Below are 25,615 nucleotides of genomic sequence, written 5' to 3'. Positions count from 1 at the left end.
TAAGGAACTTGAACAGAGAAGCTAATCAACAAATCACAACACTGTAAATAGAAAAGCCAATCAAACTAAACACAGATCAGTTATGTCAGTACTGGAGATCCATGAGGAAGATAATCAATAAATGAAATGTTCTTATTTCCTTTCATTAACACCGAACACCTTTTCAATGGCAAAACAAATAATAAAGTGTTACATAAGAGACAATGAAAACAAATGAGCTCTCCTTCATAATGGGCTCTGAGAGACGGCCATATTTCATGAGCTCATTAAAGCTGCGTTCAACTGCAAACACTCCTGATTCTTGATGTTTCCTGCTGTATGCTTCACATAACCTTCAATAGACTAACAAACATGTGTAAAACACACATCTGATGCAATAAGAAATTATGTAGAAAGAAAATATAAACACAGAATAGAACAAAATATGTATGCATATAGCTTCATTAATAACAATAATCTCAATGTATTCATTCAAATAATAATAATATATGGCTGTTGATGCATTAATTATTTATCTATCAGTCTTACACATTATATTCTGATGATGGGATATTTTTCACATTTGATTTTTTCGACATACTTTTTATATTTTTTTTATTTTTTGGGGGCAATTTCTGAATTCTTTGATTAATGGGCTATTAAAGAAACCCATGCAACTGTACCCAATTCCCCTTGAACAGATAAACAATACAGCTGAAAATTGGTAATTCTGACTTTTCTATTTATATTTTGTCATTTGCAAGACACTATATTGAACTGTTAAGTGTCATATTAAAAAGAGCATCTACAATTATGAAAATAATACACTGTTCAGCATAATAACTCACCCCGCTGATCTCCGCTTGCCTCCTCGCCCCGGCATGGCGCCCGCCATCCTGACCTGACTCGCGCCCACCACAGTGCCCGGCATGGCCACCGGCCCCGGCAGATCCGTGCCCATTTCTGAGAAACAGAAAACATCTTCACCATCAGCCACAGAAACACTGACTTCACACACATACAGCTGGTGTATAAATGATGATCTACATGCTAGATGACTTTTAGCCCACAAATAAAACAGCAAGAATTAACACATTTTGAATAAACCGTGAACATATCATCTACTCTTTGTCAAACATGTATTCGCATTGTAAATTCTCCATCAAAGCTGATGAAATATAATCAGAGCAATAACATGCACATCAAATTTCACAGTATTCAAACGTTTGGGGTCAGTACGATTTTTTTTATGTGAAAGAAGTCTCTTCTGCTCACCAAAGCTGCATTTATTTCATCAAAAACACAGTACAAACAGTAATATTATGAAATATTATTGGCATTTAAAATGACTGCTGTCTATGTGAACATATTAAAAAATGTAATATATTTCTGTGATCAAAGCTGAATTTTCAGCATCAATACTCCAGTCTTCAGTGTCACATAACCCTTCAGAAATCAGTATAATATGCTGATTTACTGCCCAAGAAACAATTCTCATTATTATTAATGTTGAAAACAGCTGTGCTGTTTAATATTTTTGTGGAAACAGTGATGCATTTTATTTTTCAGAATGTTTTCCGATGAATAAAAAGTTCAAAAAGTACCAAATTTATTTGAAATAGAAATATTTTAGATCATTATAAAGAGAATTAATTCAATGCATACTTGCAGAATAAAAGTATTAATTTCTTTTTAAAAACATCTTACTGACCACAAACGTTTGAACAGTAGTTTACACACAAATATAAAATAAAAAACTATGTATTTGTGTGATGCTGGTCACAAAGCAAGGCAAAATGCATCAAAGTCCATTGCACTAATTAAACAGTATCAGTTTGTGTGACACACACACACACACACACAGACTAATATCGCCAATTTCTGACATTTTCAGCCTGATGATTGCAGAATTATATTAATATTTGATAAAGTCTGCCTTCCACTTCTCCTGTACTCTGGAGCTGAACAGACCCTTTTGCTGAGTTTCATTATTCATTTATGAAGTTTACAAACTTACACCTCAGTGCATGTGAAGGTACAAGATGTGTACATGTATGTATGTATGTATGTATGTATGTATGTATGTATGTATGCATGCATGCATGCATGCATGTATATATATATATAGCGTATATTTTCTGTTTCTACTTTAAGTTAAAGTTTTAGTCATTTTGTTTGTATTTTTTTAATTAATTTAAATTTATTAGTTTTAGTTTTTTTAGTTTTATTTGTGTTTTTTTATATTATTTTGTGGTTCACATCTTTTTTTGCTGTAGAATATTTACTGGTTTTATAAAGTAAACGCAATAGTAACATTTAAATGGTTAGTAATATTTCAAAATAAACACTTACTGGACTGAAGCAACATAGGTTTACTTGATTATCATACATATTTTAGAAAATGATCATCAGGTTTTTGAGAAATGTTTATTTGTTCATTTAGCAGTCATCATTGTATTGCACTGCATTACATGTTAAACTACAAAGCATTTAAATAACATATTGTTGGGAGATATAGAGTGACATTAGCCTATATATAATAGTCTATTATACAGATCTCATTGTTTTCCATAACAAGCTATCTGAATTTCATCTAACTTTTTGGCCATATAAATATCAGCATCTGCACCAAATTGCATATTTTTGCTCAACTTGAGACTAAAAAAAAAAAAAAGTCAGTTTTTTCCTCCATATTCTTATAATCAAAAAGATTTGTTCATTTAGATGGGAGATTTGTTCAATCTGTCTAAATATAAAAAAAAAACTGTTATTTACAAAAAAAAAAAAAAAAAATTATATATATATATATATATATATATATATATATATATATATATATATATATATATATATATATATATATATATATATATATATATATATAAAGCATTTAATTGGATATTTTTTTAAATATATATATATATATATATATATATATATATATATATATATATATATATATATATATATATATATATATATATATATATATATATATATATATATATATATATATCCAATTAAAAGAAAATTTGTTTGGAATACTATTTCATAAGACAGGCTGTACAGGGTTCAAATGTTGTTTTTTTTAGTGCTGGTCATTGTATGCTTTCACCGCATGGAAAAAGCTGTGCGAACATTCTTCAAAATATCTCCTTTTCAGACACCTCACTGCTTTGCAGATCTTTCTAAAGCTCCCTCATCCGATGCCGTTCTTTGTCAGAAACCCCTCAGGTCAAACTCATTAATCTGTCTCGGGGACATGAAGGCTGGAAGACAGATAGGACACTGCTGTCTCTCATTTTAAATCACGACTCCTCTCGCTCTTCTCTCCTCCGAATCATTCTAATGAGTAGAGGCATTTTCATTCAGATCTGCTCGAAAACAAAACATCCACACGGCACTCGGTAATGGGCCCCGTCCCTTAGGATCATGTGTAATGTCTGAGCTCTTTATAAATGTGGACAGCATGTCTCATTTCGTGTTTTGTGTGAGAAGCAAACTCCATTGAGACAGAAACGGGCCAAATGAGCAAATTCTTTAAAGCGTAAAGAAAACCTTCCCAGAGCACCACTGAGCCGTTTTGGACCGCGACCCAACTTTACAGATCTGTGCTGTGATGGATAAACTTAGATAAATTGATTTATTTTGAGATATGATTCAGATCTGGATTATCAGGACTTGAGATTCAGCACAGCATTGTGGGTATGCTATGCGGCAGAGGCTCAGTCGATTTTGGCGTTTCAATGGCTGATGCATTAGAGTAGGGTTCTTGAATTAATGCATACAGATTACTGTTTGAAAGTTTGGGTCAGTAAAACTATTCCTTTTAAAATAAATGTATTCTTTTATTAAGCAAAGATACTTATAATTGATCAAAAGTGACAGCAAAGACATTTATACTATTACAATAGATTTCCATTTCAAATAGATGCTGTTCTTTTGAACTTTTTATCCATCAAAGAATCAAGAAAAAGCGAAGCAATAGGAGCACTGAGGATGCAGTATGCACAGTACTGCACTCGGTACTCACACACTTGGATAACAACAACACATATGTACGGATGTTGTTTGTTGATTTCAGCTCAGTATTCAACACAGTCATTCCCTCCAAGCTGACCACTAAACTTGGAGACTTGGGTGTTAACACATCCCTCTGCAGCTGGATTATGGACTTTCTGACCAACAGACCTCAGCATGTTAGGTCAGGCCACACCTGCTCCACCACCATCACACTCAATACCGACGTACCACAGGGCTGTGTGCTGAGCCCATTTCTCTACTCCCTCTACACCCATGACTGCAGGCCTGTGCATGGATCCAACTCCATCATCAAGTTTGCTGATGACACCACAGTGATTGGCCACATCAGACACAACGATGAGACTGCCTACAGGGAGGAGGTACAGCACCTGGCTGCATGGTGCGCTGACAATAGCCTGCTCCTCAACACCAGCAAGACAAAATAACTTATTGTGGACTTCAGGAAGAAGAAAAGTGGCACGCATGACCCCATCCACATTAACGGGATGGTTGTTGAACGTGTCTCCAGCTTCAAGTTCCTGGGAGCCCACATCTCGGAGGACCTGACCTGGACCACCAACACATCCAGCCTAGTCAAGAAGGCTCACCAACGCCTCTTCTTCCATAGGACACTGAAGAAGAACCACTTGTCTCCAGCCATCCTGGTGAACTTCTACCGGTGTGTGATTGAAAGCATCCTGACCAACTATATCACAGTCTGGTATGAGAACTGCTCAGCTGCTGACCGTAAGGCACTGCAGAGGGACACCACAACGCATCACAGGGACACCACTTCCAGCCATTGAGGACGTCCAGAGAAAAAGCTGTTTACGTCGAGCTTGCGGCATTCTTAAGGACTCCTCTCACCCTGACCATAGACTGTTTAACTTACTGCCCTCTGGGAGGCGCTTCAGGAGCCTCTGAACAAAGACCAGCAGACTCAGGAACAGCTTTTTCCCCACAGCTGTCTCCCTACTGAACCCTGCCCGATGATACCCCCTCACACACCACTACAAACTCTTCACCCCTCCCCATCACTAAATCAGGTTAAAAAATAAATAAATAAATAAAAATCCATCTACACACTGAGTACTATGTACTGGATACTTTTATTTTCTATGCACTTTCAGTGTTCATTGCACTAGTGTTTATTTATCTTAATGTATAGCTTAGTCATATCCATTTGTAATTGTTCATAGTTTTTGCTCATAGTGTACATACATTTACTGCATAATCCATCTGTATAGTATGTTCATATCACCCATCTGTATGTCATACTGATAGTATTTAAAAATTAGTAAGCTATGTCCATAGTACTGCCTTATCTGTATATTTCTGTACATATGTAACATATTGTATATCTGTATATCCTGTACCTCTGCTTATTGCACTTCTGGTTAGATGCTAACTGCATTTCGTTGCCTTGTACCTTACATGTGTAATGACAATACAGTTGAATCTAATCTAATCTAATCTCAATCAATTAGAATGTCATAAAGTTATTTTTTTCTTGTAACGCATTTCAAAAAGTGAAACTCATATTTTAGATTCATTACATGTAAAGTAAAAACATTTCAAAAGTTTTTTTTGTTTTAATTTTGATGATTAGAGCTTACAGCTGATGAAAGTCAAAAATCAGTATCTCAAAATATTAGAATATTTACATTTGAGTTTCAATTAATGACCATCCCTACAGTATAAATTCTGGTTATCTCTTGTTCTTTGAAACCACAATAATGGGGAAGACTGCTGACTTGGCAATGATCCAGAAGACGAACATTGACGCCGTCCACAAAGAGGGTAAGTCACAGAGGGTCATTACTGAAAGGTGTGGCTGTTTATAGAGTGCTGCATCAAAGCATATTAAATGCAAAGTTGACTGGAAGGAAGAATTTGGGTAGGAAAAGCAACAAGCAACAGGGATGACTGCAAGCTTGAGAATACTGTCAAGCAAAGCGGATTCAAATACTTGGGAGAGCTTCACAAGGAGTGGACTGAAGCTGGAGTCAGTGCATCAAGAGTCACCACGCTCAGACGTCTTCAGGAAAAGGGCTATCAAGCCACTTCTGAAACAGAGACAACGTCAGAAGCATCTTACCTGGGCTGTGGAGAAAAAGAACTGGACTGTTGCTCAGTGGTCCAAAGTCCTCTTTTCAGATGAAAGTAAATTTTGCATTTCATTTGGAAATCATGGTCCCAGAGTCTGGAGGAAGAGTGGAGAGGCACAGAATCCATGTTGCTTGAAGTCCAGTGTGAAGTTTCCACAGTCAGTGATGATTTGGGCTGCCATGTCATCTGCTGGTGTTGGTCCACTGTGTTTTCTGAAGTCCACAGTCAACGCAGCCATCTACCAAGAAATTTTAGAGCACTTCATGCTTCCTTCTGCTGACAAGCTTTATGGAGATGCTGATTTCCAGCAGGACTTGGCACCTGCCCACACTGCCAAAGGTACCAAAAGCTGGTTCAATGACCATGGTGTTACTGTGCTTGATTGGCCAGCAAACTCGCCTGACCTGAACCCCATAGAGAATCTATGGAGTATTGTCAAGAGGAAGATGAGCGACACCAGACCCAACAATGCAGATGACCTGAAGGCCGGGTCTTCAGCAACCTGGGCTTCCATTCCACCTGAGCAGTGCCACAAACTGATCACCTCCATGCCACGCCGAATTGAGGCAGTAATTAAAGCAAAAGCAGCCCCTACCAAGTATTGAGTACATATACAGTAAATGAACATACTTTCCAGAAGGCCAACAATTCACTAAAAATGTTTTTTTTTTTTTTTATTGGTCTTATGAAGTATTCTAATTTGTTGAGATCGTGAATTGGTGGGTTTTTGTTAAATGTGAGCCTAAATCATCACAATTAAAAGAACCAAAGACGTAAACTACTTCAGTCTGTGTGCATTGAATTTATTTAATACACAAGTTTCACAATTTGAGTTGAATTACTGAAATAAAAAACTTTCCCACAACATTCTAATTTATTGAGATGCACCTGTACAACCAAATTATTGCACACGTACACACTAAAAGTGGCAATATTACCAACTAAACGTTCACAAACTAAATATGAACACAAACTATTTCATAAAACAAGTTTATCAAATAAGCCAGGCTTATTTCAGTTAGTCTGATTTATTTTGAATCAAATCAAATGACAATAAGTCAGACTTATTTGGCAAACTTGTTTTATGAAACAGCCCCCTGGACTTTGAAACTAAGAATAAAGACAGCCAATGCTAGTTTGTTAATTCATCAAACCAGCATGGTCATTGGCCACTGATGATAATCTCAAAATGGACAAATATCACCCAATAACAACTCATCTTTCATCTTACTTCTCAATTTTTGCTATATAAAATTATTAGTAAATCAAAAGCTTTTCTCTGCAGACCTTGAAAGTTGTCAGTCTCTGAGTGAACTGATAGTCAAGTACATGACCGGCCATGAAAACACATTTTCAGGGCTGACATTTACATGGACTTACAACAAACACCTCATGAAATGAGAGAAAAACCAACTCTTTGAGGAGTTTTGACAAGGTAATTTTTTGTAACATTTGAGATTTCTCTCTTGCACCATTCCATGAAAAAATAAACTAATCATTACAAATTACATACAAAACAAATTTCAAAGCAGTACATTTTGCTGAGTTTGCAGCCTTGTGTATTATTTTAATCTGAGCAAACCATAGAAATGTAATTGAGAAACTGACTAGCAACTTCAGAATGGGCTACCAACCCTTTTTATATAATTGGTAAAGCATTGTAAAACCAGAAGCTGTGAGAGAATAAGATGGAATCATGCCAGTCCAAATACAAGGATGACCAAAAACGAAGAATGGAAAATAACCCGTTCAGAAGTAAAGCATTTAGTTCCTATATTCTCCAGCAGCACTTAAAAGAGAGTGAAAGGAGCAATTCAGTGCAACTGAAGCAGTATAATCTCTGGGTGCCGATGAGGTCGAAGCGACACTTGGCACATTTCCATGCAGAAAAGAGTTTCTCAATTGAGTGCTTCCGAGCAGGAACGGTTCAAAACCCTACAACTTTAAAGGAAGAAACTACTGAATTAACATCCTTCCTCGATAGCACGCACATGTGAACAATGACTCTTCTCTTCTGTCTATTGTTACGCAGCCAAAGAAAGTTCACACTGCCAAACGTTATGGATATTTCAGGCATCATGGTCAACAGAAAAATCGAAAGCATGCTTCAGTAATGCATGTGTAATTGTCCTCAGTGACTTTTTTAGCTTTATTCTCATTTCAAGCGCTTACAGAAACTGACGAATGAACACAATGCTGTATTTCTAGACAGAAGTCCAATCACTTGCAAATGTTTCATGCAAGGATGGACTCAGCATGCACATCAGAATTAAATGGGCCATATTATGAAAATTGATTATCGAAGTGTTCAACAAGCTATGAAAACATATTGCAACTTTCAGAACCCAAAACTTCTGTTTGTTACTGAAACTAACCTGCAAAAATGATTCGTTCTGAATGCAACTTTCTAATTTGGCAAAACAACAAACAACTTGTCAACAATGTCTATTTGGTGATTAAAAACTTGGACTTGATGGCAAACGCATTGCATATAAAGATGCAAGTAAAAGTTCAGCGAAATGACATGTTGCTTTATTATTGCAGAGGGGTATGTACATAGATAAAGCAACCCATTTATATATATAATTTTTTATTCTTATTTTTCTCACAATTTCATGTACAAATATCTCTTTTGCATAATTTCATGCACAGTATTTATGTAAAGTTCTTGTACAGTATCAGTTTGGGTATGTCTAGGCAACTAGGTATAGTAGTTATAGTATTTATAGTATACACTCACCTAAAGGATTATTAGGAACACCTGCTCAATTTCTCATTAATGCAATTATCTAATCAACCAATCACATGGCAGTTGCTTCAATGCATTTAGGGGTGTGGTCCTGGTCAAGACAATCTCCTGAACTCCAAACTGAATGTCAGAATGGGAAAGAAAGGTGATTTAAGCAATTTTGAGCGTGGCATGGTTGTTGGTGCCAGATGGGCCGGTCTGAGTATTTCACAATCTGCTCAGTTACTGGGATTTTCACGCACAACCATTTCTAGGGTTTACAAAGAATGGTGTGAAAAGGGAAAAACATCCAGTATGCGGCAGTCCTGTGAGCGAAAATGCCTTGTTGATGCTAGAGGTCAGAGGAGAATGGGCCGACTGATTCAAGCTGATAGACGAGCAACTTTGACTGAAATAACCACTCGTTACAACCGAGGTATGCAGCAAAGCATTTGTGAAGCCACAACACGCACAACCTTGAGGCGGATGGGCTACAACAGCAGAAGACCCCACCGGGTACCACTCATCTCCACTACAAATAGGAAAAAGAGGCTACAATTTGCACGAGCTCACCAAAATTGGACGGTTGAAGACTGTTGCCTGGTCTGATGAGTCTCGATTTCTGTTGAGACATTCAGATGGTAGAGTCAGAATTTGGCGTAAACAGAATGAGAACATGGATCCATCATGCCTTGTTACCACTGTGCAGGCTGGTGGTGGTGGTGTAATGGTGTGGGGGATGTTTTCTTGGCACACTTTAGGCCCCTTAGTGCCAATTGGGCATAGTTTAAATGCCACGGCCTACCTGAGCATTGTTTCTGACCATGTCCATCCCTTTATGACCACCATGTACCCATCCTCTGATGGCTACTTCCAGCAGGAGAATGCACCATGTCACAAAGCTCGAATCATTTCAAATTGGTTTCTTGAACATGACAATGAGTTCACTGTACTAAAATGGCCCCCACAGTCACCAGATCTCAACCCAATAGAGCATCTTTGGGATGTGGTGGAACGGGAGCTTCGTGCCCTGGATGTGCATCCCACAAATCTCCATCAACTGCAAGATGCTATCCTATCAATATGGGCCAACATTTCTAAAGAATGCTTTCAGCACCTTGTTGAATCAATGCCACGTAGAATTAAGGCAGTTCTGAAGGCAAAAGGGGGTCAAACACAGTATTAGTATGGTGTTCCTAATAATCCTTTAGGTGAGTGTATGTATAGTCAGATGGTCTATTTTTGTCTATAGTCAGAAGCTCTACTGTTTGTTTGTTTTTTCTCTTATACTTGCATTGTTGTATGTTTATCTTATGTTTAACTAGTATGTATCACCGTGGTCCTGCGAGACACGACATTTCGTTCCACTATATGTCCACACATGTAGCAGAATGACAATAAAGCTCAACTTTAACTTGATTTAACTCCACTGATATAAATGTGTGTCTTTTTATAAGGTCCTAAATCCCTTCAGAAAACAAAATAAGCATCGCGATTCGCTAAGACAAACTGCAATGTTATGAACCATGTGCATCATTGTGATTTTAGTATTCTTTATATACCATTTACTAAAAATTTTGATTCAAAGGTATAGTGCACACAAATATAAAAATTCTGTCATCATCAGTGTTGGGTGTAAAGCGTTACTAAGTAACGCGTTTCTGTAATTAAATTACTTATCCACTGAAAAAGTAAAGTAAGGGATTACTGTTCATTTTTAGGTAATTTAATTACAGTTACTTATAAAGTACTTGCGTTACATACAGTAAATAATTTCAACAGTTCTAAAAGCAATATTGAATTTGAAATCTAAATTTACCGTCTAAAGATATTGAATGCAGCGGCTTTAACCCTCCGCGTGCGGGTGCGTTCACTTTCAGATTTTCCTGATTCACAGAGAAACCTTAAATACTCAAATCAGGGCCGGCACCAAGAGTGGGCATTCGCGGGCAGAGTTACGGTGCCCCCCACTTTCCATCCTCTCCCCTTCTTGCTGAACGTGATCGTTTCGAAAGCGAAAGTGAAACCGGTAAAACAGCGCACATAAGAAAGCGATTGCACGCTTTAGCGAGTGTCAGAAACTGCACGCAATCACAGATTGCACGCTTCCCATCCCACCCCGAACCCCCCCCACCACCACCACCCGCCACACACACACACACAAAACGTGATTTGTGCCCCCCCCCCAGAAATTCAAATGCCCCTCTGATGGAGGTGCCCTGGCGCCAGCTCTGACTCAGATACATATAAGACTAAAATCAATAGAATCTAAAAATCTTGAAGTGTCTACTTGACACTTGAACGAATTCAAATTAAAAACTAATGTTTCTGATTATGCAATCCGTATGAAACTAAAGCAAGGTACAGTCTTTCCCGTGTCTGAGCTCATTATATGCAGTCACCTGCGCGCATATGGCCTCACCTAGATACAAAAAAAAAAGTAAAATATTAAGAAAAAAAAAAAAATCATCTAATATTCATCATTTTTGAAAGAAGACCTGCTATGAGAAATTTACCTCATAAGAACAGCGCGATCTGACATTATTCAGCAGAGAAGATCATTTCTGTAATTTATTCTTTAGTTAACGTGTTATTTTGACATAAACCTGTACAGATTTTACTAGTTGGGGTTTTCCTGAACATCTTGCCAAACTGAAATGTATTGTTTAACTTTTAAGCCTTTTTGTTATTCAGATATTTTGCAGAGTATTTCTATTTGTTAACCAAAGGTGGTTACATGTTTTTCATAAAAATGTTTAAGTATTACAGTTGTTTTAAAGCTAAAAGGCTAAACTATTCTATGTTTGACTCGAATTGAAAGAATATAGAGTTTAATTTCTATTAAGGTTTATATGGATTTTAAGATGTAGCCTAATTAGCGATTTGAATAATTAAGTTACTTATTGAGTAACTAAGTTACTTTTCAGATAGAGTAATTAGTAAAGTAATTTAAATACAATATTGATATAAGTAATTAGTAACTGTAATTAATTACTTTTTGAAAGTAACTTACCCAACACTGGTCATCATTTACTCACCCACAAATTGTCCCAAACCTGTATGAGTTTCTTTCTTATGCTGAACACAATAGAAGATTTTTTTTGGAAGAGAAGAATGTTGGTAACCAAACAGTTGCGGGTAGCCATTGATTTAAATTGTTTTGTTTTTTTTCGTCCAAATGTCTCAATGGCTACCAGCAAATGTTTGGTTTTCAGAATTTTCATTTTTTTCATTTTCCATTATTATTTTTACTTTTTGGTTTTAATTTTAGTTTTAGTCATTTTAGTACTTTAACTTGCCCGTGCAACATTTCTACTTTCCATTTAAGTTTTTCATCTAACAATTAAATTTTATTTCACTTACCAAAAATTTAGTTTTAACAACACTGATGTGCATTTTACAAAAACAGCAGATTATATATAACAAATGAATAGCTTCACATGATGAGACACCCAAAAACATAAGACTCAAAACATTATAAAACAGGTAGTTCTGACTTTAAAATGATAAACAGTCAATACACACACATCTGTAAAATATCAGCTGAATACGGTATAAACAGTATAGCATATTTCACACACTTATACATCAAGTATATATCATCATATATCAATCTCAAAGCCCAAATCCAGCAAGGAAGAAATGAAAAAGAGAAAAAGTAAATTCTTTAGCATTTGCTAGCTCACGCAGCACACCATATGCACATAATTCCTTCTTAGCAATGCTACACTTCTGGTCAGTCGTGTTATCCGTCACTGCTTTCAACAGAAAGGCTTCCTTCACAAACACAAGAGGTCGGCAAACAGTCCGAACTGTGGCTAATCAACTGTGCCTGTAATCCCTATTCACAAATGTCTACTGCTATTTGTACGAAACACGTTCTTATCGTGGCCGTGCTGCTGCCGGGGCCTTTTGTTAAGCATTGTGGGCATAACGGTAAAAGTACAGATGGCCTACAGATTTGTTGAGCAAGTGAAATAAAAGCTAGCTGACTTTAAAACACAGTGTCCTTCAGTTCAACTACAGTCACGTGACTCCATCCCAGAATGCTTTTGTGCATTTTAAAGCGTGCTTAGCAGCTCGGCATGTCAACCAGGAGCTAGTAACGCTCACATTCTTTATTCATTTCGACTCATTTGCATTTACAATGAGGTGGTGGGGAAGGAATTGCCTGCTGGGGGGAAAGAGTGTTCGTGGAAGCAATGAAGTCATGGAGTGTAATTTACTTTAGCAAGTGACTAAATAAACTGAGCAGCAGTAGGCTTCTCTGACATGTTTCCAGTGAACAATCACTAAACAAGTTTGTTTTATTGAAATGCATCAGATGATTTTTTTTAAACAGAGTATCAGTTTTACCAGGACATTTCTAGAAGCAGATAATATTGTGCTTTACTGTATGTAAAAATAGCTGATGCGTGAATTTCTAAGGCCTCTAAATTATCAACACGATCAAAACTTTTCCAAAAACCTGTTGCACATAATCTTCTACATGCTTTCTGTCATCTGATATGGTTCATACTTTTTCAGCATTAAATACATTACAGTATTTATTTGTAAAGCACATTTAAAAACAACCAAGGTTGACCAAAGTGCTGTACGGAGTAGAATAAAAACACAAAAATAAGATGGATAGAACAAGACTATCAAATTTAAAATGCAGCACTAACAAAACAACAATTCAACCAATAATCAAGGGGTACTGAAAGCTAGAGAGAAGAGATATGTCTTTAGAGCAGACTTGAAAGCAGAAATAGAGGGGGCTAGTCTGATATGAAGAGGTAGACTATTCCAGAGTTTCGGACCTGCAGTCGCAAAAGCGCGATCACCTCGTTTTTTTAAGTCTACACCTATGCACGATGAGTAGAGATCTCAATGTTCTAGATGGGGTGTATGGATGAAGCAAGTCTGTCAGGTACTGAGGGGTCAAATTGGTGTGGGCTTTATGCACAAATAGAAGACATTTTTAAATCAATTCTATATTTGATAGGTAGCCAGTGCAATGCCGATAAAATAGGGGTTTCTGGCTCATACTTGCGGGTACCAGAAAGAGGTCTAGCAGCTGCATTAAATAAACATTTTATTATTTAAAGTTTTTAAATAAACTGTGCATTAAATAAACGGTTCCCTTTTTAAAAAGTTAGAAAAATTTAAAATCTAATTTCATATTTTGGGCTTTACAGAGTTGCCTGAATCCACTTGAAGCATGACTTTCCAACATTTCTATATCGGTGCATCTCTGCTATTTTAAATATTATTTACATTCATTTCTCATAACGCTTTTCGGCTGCTGTTCTGAGCTGGTAAAAACATGAGACAATTCTGTAATATCTAAAATAGACCACAGATGCCCACAGCATCGTGACTCTGGAGGCAGGACAGCGGCATTAAAACCTAAAGCAGGAACAATGGCCTTTCTCTATTCGCTGACTAAACTAAATGAGAATGAATGAGAATGAGCTTTATTGGCCAAGTATGTTTACACATACAAGGAATTTGTTGTAGTGACAGATTTAACTCCATTAAACGCATTCGTGTAAACTTGCATTAAAAAGTTCTCTGCATGAGCTCATGACAGTCTTTCACCAACTCTCTGTGCTCATGTTTACATCTCGCACTGTCAACTTTACCGTTTTGTCTCATTCATGCTACTTATTAGTAAATAATGATCGTTATTTGTCGGTCTGTTGTCACAGAAGCATCAAAATCAGCGTTACATTTACAAAACTCATTTGTACGACAATAAACTTCCCCGTCTATTTCGCAATGAATCAACAGGCAGAGGAAGTAAAGCGGTTGAGTGTGTTGTTCGCTCCATCTCTTGCCAAAATTACCTCACTTGACAATTACAGACCCATAAACAACGTATCAGATCCAGCAGTCGCGTATCAAGGAAATCAAAGCACGTACTAGCTGGTGGCAAATGTATTCAGGATCTAATTTGCATTAGCAACAAGCCGCGACAGAATAAAGCCAAATGTGATACATCACAATACACTCGCACGACTTTCTATAAAAGAACAAACGTTACGTGATGATACATTGTAGCGTTTAAAATTCTAAATGTCTCTGTTGTTACTCGCGTAGGGGGGAGGGGGTGCTCGCTTGCGTTTAAAGCGTCGCGGTTTCTTTTGTTAGAGCGAAAACACAACATTGCGTAAAAAGCCGACGTTCGGTTTCCGTTGAAACACCACAAACACACGTTGTTTTTAAAAGCACAGGGGTAAAATCGCTACTCACCCGATGGGTTTACAGCGGCGGGTGTTGCCATATTGCCTTGGTGGAAACGCAGAAATGACGCACAATGGAAATAAACGCTACACGCGATCCTCTCCGAGTGTCTCGAACGCGCAAACTCAGTTCAGCCCCGCACGTGAAGATGTCATGCGATCGAGCGATGCTGGATGGGATTTTGCTGCGTTTCTGCTCCTGCATGTAGCGGTCTGACAAACGCAAGATGTCTGAGAGGTTGCGTGAACACCGCGAGACTTCGCTGAATTAATGAATGCATGACCCACGCAGCAGTTTCTGCCCTCCAAGAACTTCAAACCGGGCTAGAAGCCACTCTGGCGTTGTTGCTTTGATATGGTCATGAGCACAGACATCACTGTTTGTACTGAGATCAAGTCAAGTCAAATCAGGTTGAGCTTTATTGTCATTCCGCTACATGTGGGGACATACAGTGGAACGAAATGTCGTGCCTCGCAGGACCACGGTGCTACATAAATACAGACATACAACAGTGAAGTAAAAAACACTATAAACCTATACACAACTAACCTACTGACAGATTTAACTATAAGCATACTATATATAAGTATTTACCCTATACAAACTAAAAGAATAAAGGATAAAAAAATACAAACTATATGAATGCTTCACATAAATGTTTACCCTATACAAACTAAAAAAATAGAGGATAAAAAATACAAACTATACGAATGCTTCACAAATACTGTACATGTGCAAAGAGAGACATTTGAGTCAGCAGCTGGTTGGGGAACAGTGCGGGATGATTTGTAGTGCATGAGTATGTAAACATACATATAGAGTCTTTTGCGGGATTGTGTACACGCAGCAGTGTGTGTAAAGTGTCCATAGTGTAAAGTGTCCATAGTGTAAAGTGTCCATAGTGCACATGTAACCAGTTGGGAAGAGAAATAATAATTTTACTGTATTCTTTGTGATGAACTTCCCAAAACTTATTTTCTGTGGAGCCAAACGACAATTGTTATGTATTAAATGCCTATAAGGGTCATTCTGTGTTTTTGCGTGTAGGAACTTTAATTATGGTGTTTTGTGTAAATGGGACTCTTATCTGTGTTACGCGCTATGCCTTGGGGGAGTGCGGGAGTTACGTCAGCCTCAGACCGCAATTGGATGCTGGCGAGGCAAGACGCAAAAAGTTCTCCTTATCTCCCGGTTGTTCTTGGTACGTTTAACAGTGTTCATTTGACTAAAGTTAATCTAATTCTAAACTGAATGTGTTCTGAATCGATTTTGAGTATGTATATTTGTATATTATGAGATTTATGTGAGTTTTACGTGAATTGTATCTGACGCACGTGGAGATAATCAATCGATGGTTTGTGCAGTGTGTGACGCTGAAAGAGGATAGCGTGGAGAATGGTTTTTCTGATTAAGTGTCCCATGTGTTCCAGGTATGTTCAGTTCTTTAATTCAAACAGTGAAAAGTGATTTGAATGATAATGTATGTGAACTGGTTTTGAATGTTTTATTATTTTTCTCTTTCCCCTTATTCTGAAAAATATTCTATTGCTTCACATTTGGATTGTACACCTAATTCATATCTCTATAGTGTCGTTGTGAATGTGCATGATATTTTGGGGAATGTTTGTTTGCTGGTTCATGCGACCATTAATCTTATACATCATTAATTGTTGATAATGTATGTGAAAAGAACAACATACAACCAGTAACTTTATTTCAATTTCTTTATTTCTTATGTTTTAATGTATTGCACGATGTTAACATAAAATTGTTGTAATCGTCAGCCTGAGACCGCAATTGGATGCTGGCGAGGCAAGACGCAAAAAGTTCTCCTTATCTCCCGGTTGTTCTTGTGTGTGACGCTGAAAGAGGATAGCGTGGAGAATGGTTTTTCTGATTAAGTGTCCCATGTGTTCCAGGATTAATAAATGGAAGTGATGTGAAACCGTCCCCGCCATCTCTGGTGTGAAGTTTCTTATGTGCAGATCTGGAACTGCTACATAAAACTGGTGCCGTGACCTCCTAGGATACAACCGATCAGCCGCCGCCGATCACCGGGGTTTGACCATCTACGTGGGATTTTCACTGTAACTTCCTGGATTCAGCAAGCCGGCCACAGTTACTTGCCAGGTGTCAAGCAGAGTATCGCGTCCTGCCTTCCAGTGTCAGATAATTCACTTCTCTCATCTCAATTACATTCAATTTTTCCTGACATTCTGAGACATTGACTTTTGAATCGGACCCTGAATCATTAAGACATTGAATCAATTTATTGCGCTTATACAAGTGATCAGTACAGACAGTAAGATGTATAACATGTCTACACCAGTCCTGGGGAGGGGTAGAGGGTTAATCAGTACAGATGGTGTTGTGAGACGTAAGGAAAATGATCAACCTTGTAATGTTAATCCGCGTTACTCACAAGAGGGGGAAAACATTAATTCTGGTGCTTCTTTTACTTCTGCTCCTATCATTGATGATTCTAGGCTGCAGTTAACAGATCTTATTGAAGAGCTGGGTAGCCAAATTGGCGACAGTATTTTGGATAGGCTTTTAGCCGTTCGTAGTCCTACTCTGGGGCATCAGACCAGCCCCATGACAGTTAAAAGTGAGCATGCTAGCACTTCTCTTGACCTATCTAGGTTTAATCTGATTGTACGATCTGACAATAGAGAACCTCCCATTTTCCGTGGTGATGGTACAGACAAACACTCTGTTCATGAATGGATAGAGTTAATGGAGGTATACTTACGAAAGTGTGACTGTCCTAAAGCAGAGCATTCCAGTGAGGTTCTGAACCACCTTTTGGGTAGAGCTAAAAACATAGTCAAAGTAGGACTAAAAAGTAACCCCTCACCTGACATGGTTGTTACCCCTGAAGTTATTTACAAAATTCTTCTACGCTATTTTAGTGAAAGCCCAGAGTCTTGTCTTCCACTGGCAGACTTCTATTCTACACTGCCATATGCCAAAGAAAGCCCTGTCGACTACTGGGTCCGTCTTAATAATGCAGCCGAAATTGCTGATAATCACCTGCAGAAACAGGGTAGTCAAATGAAGAACATCTCGCAGGAAGTCGCGATGATGTTTATTAGAAATTGCCCTGATGATGGACTTTCTAATGTGTTTAGATACAAGCCTGTTACCAAGTGGTCATCAGCAGAGGTGCAAGAAGTCATTGATGAGCATCAAAGGGAGTCGAGAACAAAGAAACTGCACTCTCACTCTCTTCCTGACCGCTTGTTTCAAGTAGCGACTGCCGTTGTCAGCCATCCAGAAACGACTACTGTGGATAACACTGCGGTGAATGCAGCAGCGTGCATTCCCAGTACCCAGACCACAAAGCCTGAGACTACCACAGCACCTCCGAACACGGCCTTGACTGACACTGGCACATTAGAGCGGGTGCTCAGCATGCTGGAAAGGGTTCTTGAGCGCACTAATATACAGGCTGCCCCTGATAGACCACAGTTACGCTCTTGGTCTCAGCCATCCAGATGTCGTGTCTGTGGTGAGAGAACCCATTCAACACGGTCGCATTGCATGTCAGAGAAAAGATGTTTGATTTGTTTAGAAGTTGGTCACCAGCGCAGTACCTGTCCTAGAAGGAGTGCAGAGTCTGTCAGCCATGCCCCGATTCAGGGAAACTGACACACCCGCACTGGGGAGGGGGTAGTGCGGGTGAAGGAATTCAGACCCTCCAAGAAGATGCATCAAGCATATACGAGTCGACGTGCAGGTCAGTGACAAGTGATAATGTAGTTCTGTTTCAGAATGTGGCCCAGCTGGCACGGGCAGACAGCCTTTTCTACACTGATGCTTTAGTCAATGACGCCGTTCCTTTAAGAGCCTTGTTGGACAGTGGCTCTATGGCCTGCACTATCAGTGAAGTTGCAGTGTCCCGTCTACTTGACGCAGGATTGACTCTGGATCCGTGTGAGATGCAAGCCAATGTTATGCTGGTTGGATGTGGCGGAGTTCAGGTTGTGCCGAAGTGTATGTACCAGCTGAAGATGAGAGTGTATGAGTATGAAGTCAGTGTACCTACGCTGGTTGTTACGGGACAACGAGACGAGTTGATACTAGGCACCAACGTTCTTAAATTTATCTTGAGTCAGTTTAAGCAGAACCCTACGTACTGGCGTGTTGTAAATAGACCTGAATCGACAGAAGAGGCAGAAGCTGAGCAGTTCCTTAACATGCTTTCTGGCCTTAATAGATGGAGAGGTGATGAGATGCCTGATGTCATTGGAACTGCCAAGCTGGTTCAGGCTGTCACGTTGCTGCCAAAGCAGGAGCACCTGGTGTGGGCCAAGCTGCCTCCTACATCACCTATTTCCGAAGGCAGTGCGGTGTTAATTGAACCTACCAAGTCGCCAACCCATAAGAAGGATATCATAGTAGGACGTGTGGTGGTTTCTATGACTGCTGACAGGTGGGTGCCAGTTAGAATGCTGAACCCATGCGACAAGCCCATCACTCTGAAGAAAAATTCCAGGGTAGCCAACGTTTCTCCCTGTGTGGCATTGGAGGATTTGGAAACGGATGTGGAGCGACCCTTCGAGACTGTAAAAGCCCAGAGTCAAGCTGTGCATAACGAAACACATGATCCAGACTTGCGTGACATTCTGCTGAAGATGGGATTGAGCGACTTGGACATTGACTCTTGTGAAGTGTCATCTCAGTGGAAAGGTCAGCTATTGAGCTTGGTTCGGAAGTATGAACATGTATTCTCAAAGCACAAGCTAGACTGCGGGAGAGCAAAAGACATTGTGCATCACATCCATCTCTCTGACAACCGGCCTTTCCGTTTGCCTTATCGGCGTGTGCCTCCAGGGCAATTTCAGAAACTACGCCAGGTATTATCAGAGATGGAAGAGCGGGACATCATTCGCAAATCCAGCAGCGAGTGGGCCTCTCCCTTGGTTCTCGTGTGGAAGAAGAGTGGAGATCTCAGAGTCTGTGTTGATTACCGTTGGTTAAATTCACGCACTATAAAGGACGCACACCCTCTTCCTCATCAAGCCGATTGTCTCGCTGCTCTGGGAGGGAATACGTTGTTCAGCGCAATGGATCTCACGTCTGGCTTCTACAACGTCCCTATGTGTGAAGACGACAAGAAACTGACAGCATTTACCACTCCTCTAGGGCTTTACGAATTCAATCGTCTTCCGCAGGGACTGTGCAACAGCCCGGCGAGTTTCATGCGGCTTATGATGAGTATATTTGGTGACCAAAACTTCCTTACCCTGCTGTGTTATTTGGACGATCTCCTAGTGATGGCTCCCTGTGAAGAAAAGGCCCTGGAAAGGTTGGAAATGGTCTTCGAGAGATTAAGTGCTCACGGGTTGAAGTTGGCACCCAAGAAATGCTATTTCCTTAGACGGAGTGTCAGGTTTCTCGGCCATGTTGTGAATGAGCACGGTGTTGCAACAGATCCCGACAAAATTGCAGCCATTACCACCATCACTGAAAAGGACCTCATGATGGATGATGGAGTTTCACCTTCCCCTAGGAAGATCAAATCCTTTTTGGGTATGGTCATGTATTACCAACGGTTCATCCCCAATTGTTCCAGTATTGCCAAACCGCTCTTCACATTGACTGCAGCAACCAAAGGAAAAAAAGGTTATTCAAGAGGTGGTGCTGTCTTCAGGAAACTCAGCTCGATAGATTGGACTAAAGAATGTGCCCTGTCCTTTGAACAACTTAAGTCAGCTCTTCTGAACTCTGTAGTGTTGGCGCACCCTGACTTCACCCGTCCATTTATCCTCTCTACGGACGCCTCACTGGATGGAATAGGGGCAGTATTATCACAAGTTCCGGTAGGGGAGTCCAAGGCGCGGCCAATCGCCTTTGCAAGTAAGGCGCTTACTCGAGCTCAGTCCAACTACCCGGCACACCGTCTTGAATTTCTTGCATTAAAATGGTCTGTCTGTGACAAATTTAGCCATTGGCTAAAGGGGCACTCTTTCACAGTCTGGACAGACAATAATCCATTGACTTATATTTTAACAAAGCCGAAACTAGACGCGTGCGAACAGAGGTGGGTGGCTAAGTTGGCCCCGTACACATTTGACATCCAGTATATACCCGGCACCAAGAATGTGGTTGCTGATGCACTGAGCCGTCAACCGTTTGTCCCTGGTCATGTGAGCCATAGACTTGTGGCTGAACCCTACGATCGCCTGCTGGGACAGTCCGAACTGTTACATGAAGAAACGGTACAGGATTCGTTTAGGCTCAGTGCGAACAGCCAGTATGCTGGACATCCATTAGAGCAATATTCATTGTCTTCTGATCAAGTTTCTGCTGTCTTCGATGCTCATACGAAGTGGGAAATGGGAGCAGAAGGTAGAGTAATTTCCTGGCTTACTCAAGAAACCCAACGGATGATTCCTGCTGGTCAGAACCCCTTACCTGTCTACTCTTTGGATGAGCTTCGAGAGAAGCAAGAAGGTGACCATGTGCTCTCGAGAGTTCTTCTTTATGTGTGCCGAGGTAAAAGGCCGTCTCGGAGAGAAAGAGCCAAGGAACCTTACAAGGCACTGAAACTGTTGAAGCAATGGGACAGATTGAAGCTGTTGGATGGCATACTATACCGTGTCTGCAAAGATCCAGTGACTAAGTTTACACGTTACCAGTTCATAGTTCCTGATTCTCTGATCAGTGAAGTCTTGTGTGGCATCCATGACGAGGCAGGCCATCAAGGCCAAGGAAGAACGTTGTCTTTAGCTAGACAGAGATTTTCATGGGTTGGGCTGGAGAACGATACCCGAGATTATGTGAAACGCTGCCAACGCTGTGTGGTCAGCAAAACCCCTGAACCTGAGGGAAGAGCCCCTTTAGAAAGTATTCGAACTGTCAGGCCATTGGAACTAGTCTGTATAGACTTTTGGTCTGCCGAGGATTCTTCTGGCAAGAGTGTAGACGTTCTTGTGGTAACAGACCACTTTACAAAAATGGCAAATGCATTTCTGTGCAAGAACCAATCAGCATCTCAAGTCGCTCGTCACTTGTGGGATAAGTTCTTTTGTGTTTATGGATTTCCACAAAGAATTCATTCAGACCAAGGGGCAAACTTTGAAAGCAGGCTGATCAAGGAACTGTTGCAGATTGCTGGCATACAGAAGTCACGAACCACGGCATACCACCCAATGGGCAACGGTCAAGTCGAAAGGTTTAATCGCACCTTGGGTAATATGATCAGGGCGTTACCCCCGAGAACCAAACAGGACTGGCCGCAAATGCTGCAAACCCTGACGTTCGCTTACAACAGTACTGCTCATGAATCAACTGGCTTTGCTCCGTTTTTCCTCATGTTTGGTCGTATTCCCAGATTGCCCGTCGATTTGATGTTCCAGAGTGTGGATCGTGATAATAACGTCACAGACTATGATCAGTACGTGAGGAAACTGAAAGATAATCTCAAGGAAGCTATGTTAGTTGCTCAGGCCAACAACACCGCGAGTCAACAACGGCAAACTGACTATTATAACAAAAGCATCAAAGGACGAGACATTGAGGAAGGTGATTTTGTGCTGCTCGCCAACAAAGGGGAGCGTGGACGGCGCAAGCTAGCCGACAGGTGGGACTCAACATTGCATGTTGTGGTATCTGTGGATACAAGATGTCATACCTACCGTGTCAGAAACACTCGGACCAATCAGGAGAAGGTGGTTCACAGGAATCTGCTCTTACGAGCTAACTTCTTACCCATTGAAGACAGGGAAGGCTGTTTAGAACCAATCTCTGATGTATCAAACTCGGATTATGAAACTGATGAGTCTGTGATTGATGCTACTTTTAATGGATCAGAGGACGTTGGTAATGAAGTTGTTGGACCAGTTCACCCCCCAGCTTGTTCAGTCAGTTCATCAGTGGAAGAGGGAACGAGAGATCTACGTTCTAGTGCAGGATTTGAGGATGTCCTTGATGGTTCAGTTCTCGGAAGTGAGAATCGGGAAACTGTTCAGAGTTCTGAGCCTAACGCTGCTTATACAGATGTGGATGAAATTGAACATGACATGACAGAGTCAGTACCGTATGACAGAGTCCCTGAGGAGATCGTTCAGCCTCCTTCTGCAACAGATCACTCCGTAAGGACGAGGGCTGGCAGATTGGTAAAACCAGTTAATAGACTTATTCAAATTATGACCCAGAAAACCCTCCTGCGTAGCCCCTCGCTCAGCATTCTCTGGTCAAAAGCTTCTTAAGTAATGATAAAAAAATTCCCCTTTGGTGTTATTCATCTGGGGTATTGTTTGAGTGTGATCATTTTAAGTATCTGTGAAGTAGTGTTTATGGCACTTTTCTTTCGCGGGCAGACACTTGAGAGTCTGGCCAACTTTCTTTTGTCGCCCTCCCAGTAAGTTGGGTAACACATATGTTGCATGAAGATACTAGTTTTGAATGAGTGTGATCACATCCCCAGTGTCCATTAGTCACTAGTATTAGACTAGTTTTGTGAAGTTCAGGGGGGTGAATGTAACCAGTTGGGAAGAGAAATAATAATTTTACTGTATTCTTTGTGATGAACTTCCCAAAACTTATTTTCTGTGGAGCCAAACGACAATTGTTATGTATTAAATGCCTATAAGGGTCATTCTGTGTTTTTGCGTGTAGGAACTTTAATTATGGTGTTTTGTGTAAATGGGACTCTTATCTGTGTTACGCGCTATGCCTTGGGGGAGTGCGGGAGTTACGTCAGCCTCAGACCGCAATTGGATGCTGGCGAGGCAAGACGCAAAAAGTTCTCCTTATCTCCCGGTTGTTCTTGGTACGTTTAACAGTGTTCATTTGACTAAAGTTAATCTAATTCTAAACTGAATGTGTTCTGAATCGATTTTGAGTATGTATATTTGTATATTATGAGATTTATGTGAGTTTTACGTGAATTGTATCTGACGCACGTGGAGATAATCAATCGATGGTTTGTGCAGTGTGTGACGCTGAAAGAGGATAGCGTGGAGAATGGTTTTTCTGATTAAGTGTCCCATGTGTTCCAGGTATGTTCAGTTCTTTAATTCAAACAGTGAAAAGTGATTTGAATGATAATGTATGTGAACTGGTTTTGAATGTTTTATTATTTTTCTCTTTCCCCTTATTCTGAAAAATATTCTATTGCTTCACATTTGGATTGTACACCTAATTCATATCTCTATAGTGTCGTTGTGAATGTGCATGATATTTTGGGGAATGTTTGTTTGCTGGTTCATGCGACCATTAATCTTATACATCATTAATTGTTGATAATGTATGTGAAAAGAACAACATACAACCAGTAACTTTATTTCAATTTCTTTATTTCTTATGTTTTAATGTATTGCACGATGTTAACATAAAATTGTTGTAATCGTCAGCCTGAGACCGCAATTGGATGCTGGCGAGGCAAGACGCAAAAAGTTCTCCTTATCTCCCGGTTGTTCTTGTGTGTGACGCTGAAAGAGGATAGCGTGGAGAATGGTTTTTCTGATTAAGTGTCCCATGTGTTCCAGGATTAATAAATGGAAGTGATGTGAAACCGTCCCCGCCATCTCTGGTGTGAAGTTTCTTATGTGCAGATCTGGAACTGCTACACACATAGAGGAGAGTGTGGTACTACAGGTGGTTTGTACAGGCCCACTCACCTGTGTGTAGCACACTACGGATTGCACATGGGGGTCCATGTTTCAGGAGGTAGGGGTTTGCATGGGGTTTCAGAGGGGGGCGGGGTGATTTGAGTTCAGGGCTCTCACAGCCTGGGGGAAAAAGCTGTTGAGCAGTCTGGCGGAGCGGGCTCTGATGCTCCGGTACCGTCTTCCTGATGCTAGGAGCTGGAACAGACTGTGGGAGGGATGGGTGGAGTCCTTCATGATGCTGTTGGTTTTGCTGGAGCATCGTGTAAGGAAAATGTCCAGGATGGAGGGGAGAGGGGCACCGATGATCTTTGCAGCTGTGTTCACTGTCCGCTGGAGGGTCTTGCGGTCAGCAGCACTGCAGTTCCCGTACCAGACAGTGATGCAGCTGGTCAGCACACTCTCAATGGTGCCTCTGTAGAATGTGGTGAGGATGGGTGGAGGGAGACTTGGTCTTTTCAGCCGGCGGAGAAAATGTAGGCGCTGTTGTGCATTTTGGAGAGTGACATGGTGTTGGTGGTCCAGGTGAGATCCTCTGTGATGTGCACCCCCAGGAATTTAGTGCTGCTGACTCTCTCCACAGTCAAGCTGTCGATGGTCAGTGGGGGGTGGTCAACAGAGTTTCTTCTGAAGTCCATCACATCCTCCTTTGTCTTCTCCACATTGAGGGACAGATTGTTTGTGCCACACCACTCAGCCAGCTGTGCTACTTCCTCTCTGTAATGCGTTTCATCGTTGTTGCTGATGAGACCTACCACTGTTGTGTCATCAGCAAACTTGATGATGTGGTTGGAGCTGAACTTGGCAGTACAGTCATGGGTCAGCAGTGTGAAGAGCAGCGGGCTGAGCACACAGCCTTGTGGGGCACCTGTGCTCAGTGTGGTAGTGCTCGAGGTGTTGTTGCCGACACGGTTAGAAAGTCCAGGATCCA

At 40.3% G+C, this 25,615-nt stretch overlaps 1 protein-coding gene across 1 annotated transcript in view; it reads right to left on the bottom strand.

The window, feature by feature from the left end:
- Positions 1–15,475, bottom strand: part of LOC306857216 (aryl hydrocarbon receptor nuclear translocator 2-like) — a 95,091-nt gene extending 79,616 nt beyond the window's left edge. The window contains exons 1-2 of the mRNA XM_079397038.1: positions 15,077–15,475; positions 828–942 (exon numbers count right to left, since the gene is read on the bottom strand). Coding sequence (XP_079253164.1) covers positions 828–942; positions 15,077–15,107 — 146 coding nt within the window. The 5' untranslated portion in view covers positions 15,108–15,475. The remainder of the gene's footprint in view (positions 1–827; positions 943–15,076) is intronic.
- Between the last annotated feature and the right edge of the window lie 10,140 nt (positions 15,476–25,615).

Source organism: Barbus barbus (assembly GCF_936440315.1).
Source record: "Barbus barbus genome assembly, chromosome: 1".
Taxonomy (NCBI): domain Eukaryota; kingdom Metazoa; phylum Chordata; class Actinopteri; order Cypriniformes; family Cyprinidae; genus Barbus; species Barbus barbus.
The sequence above is the reverse complement of the archived record's forward strand: the minus strand, read 5'-3'. Positions and strand labels throughout refer to the sequence as shown.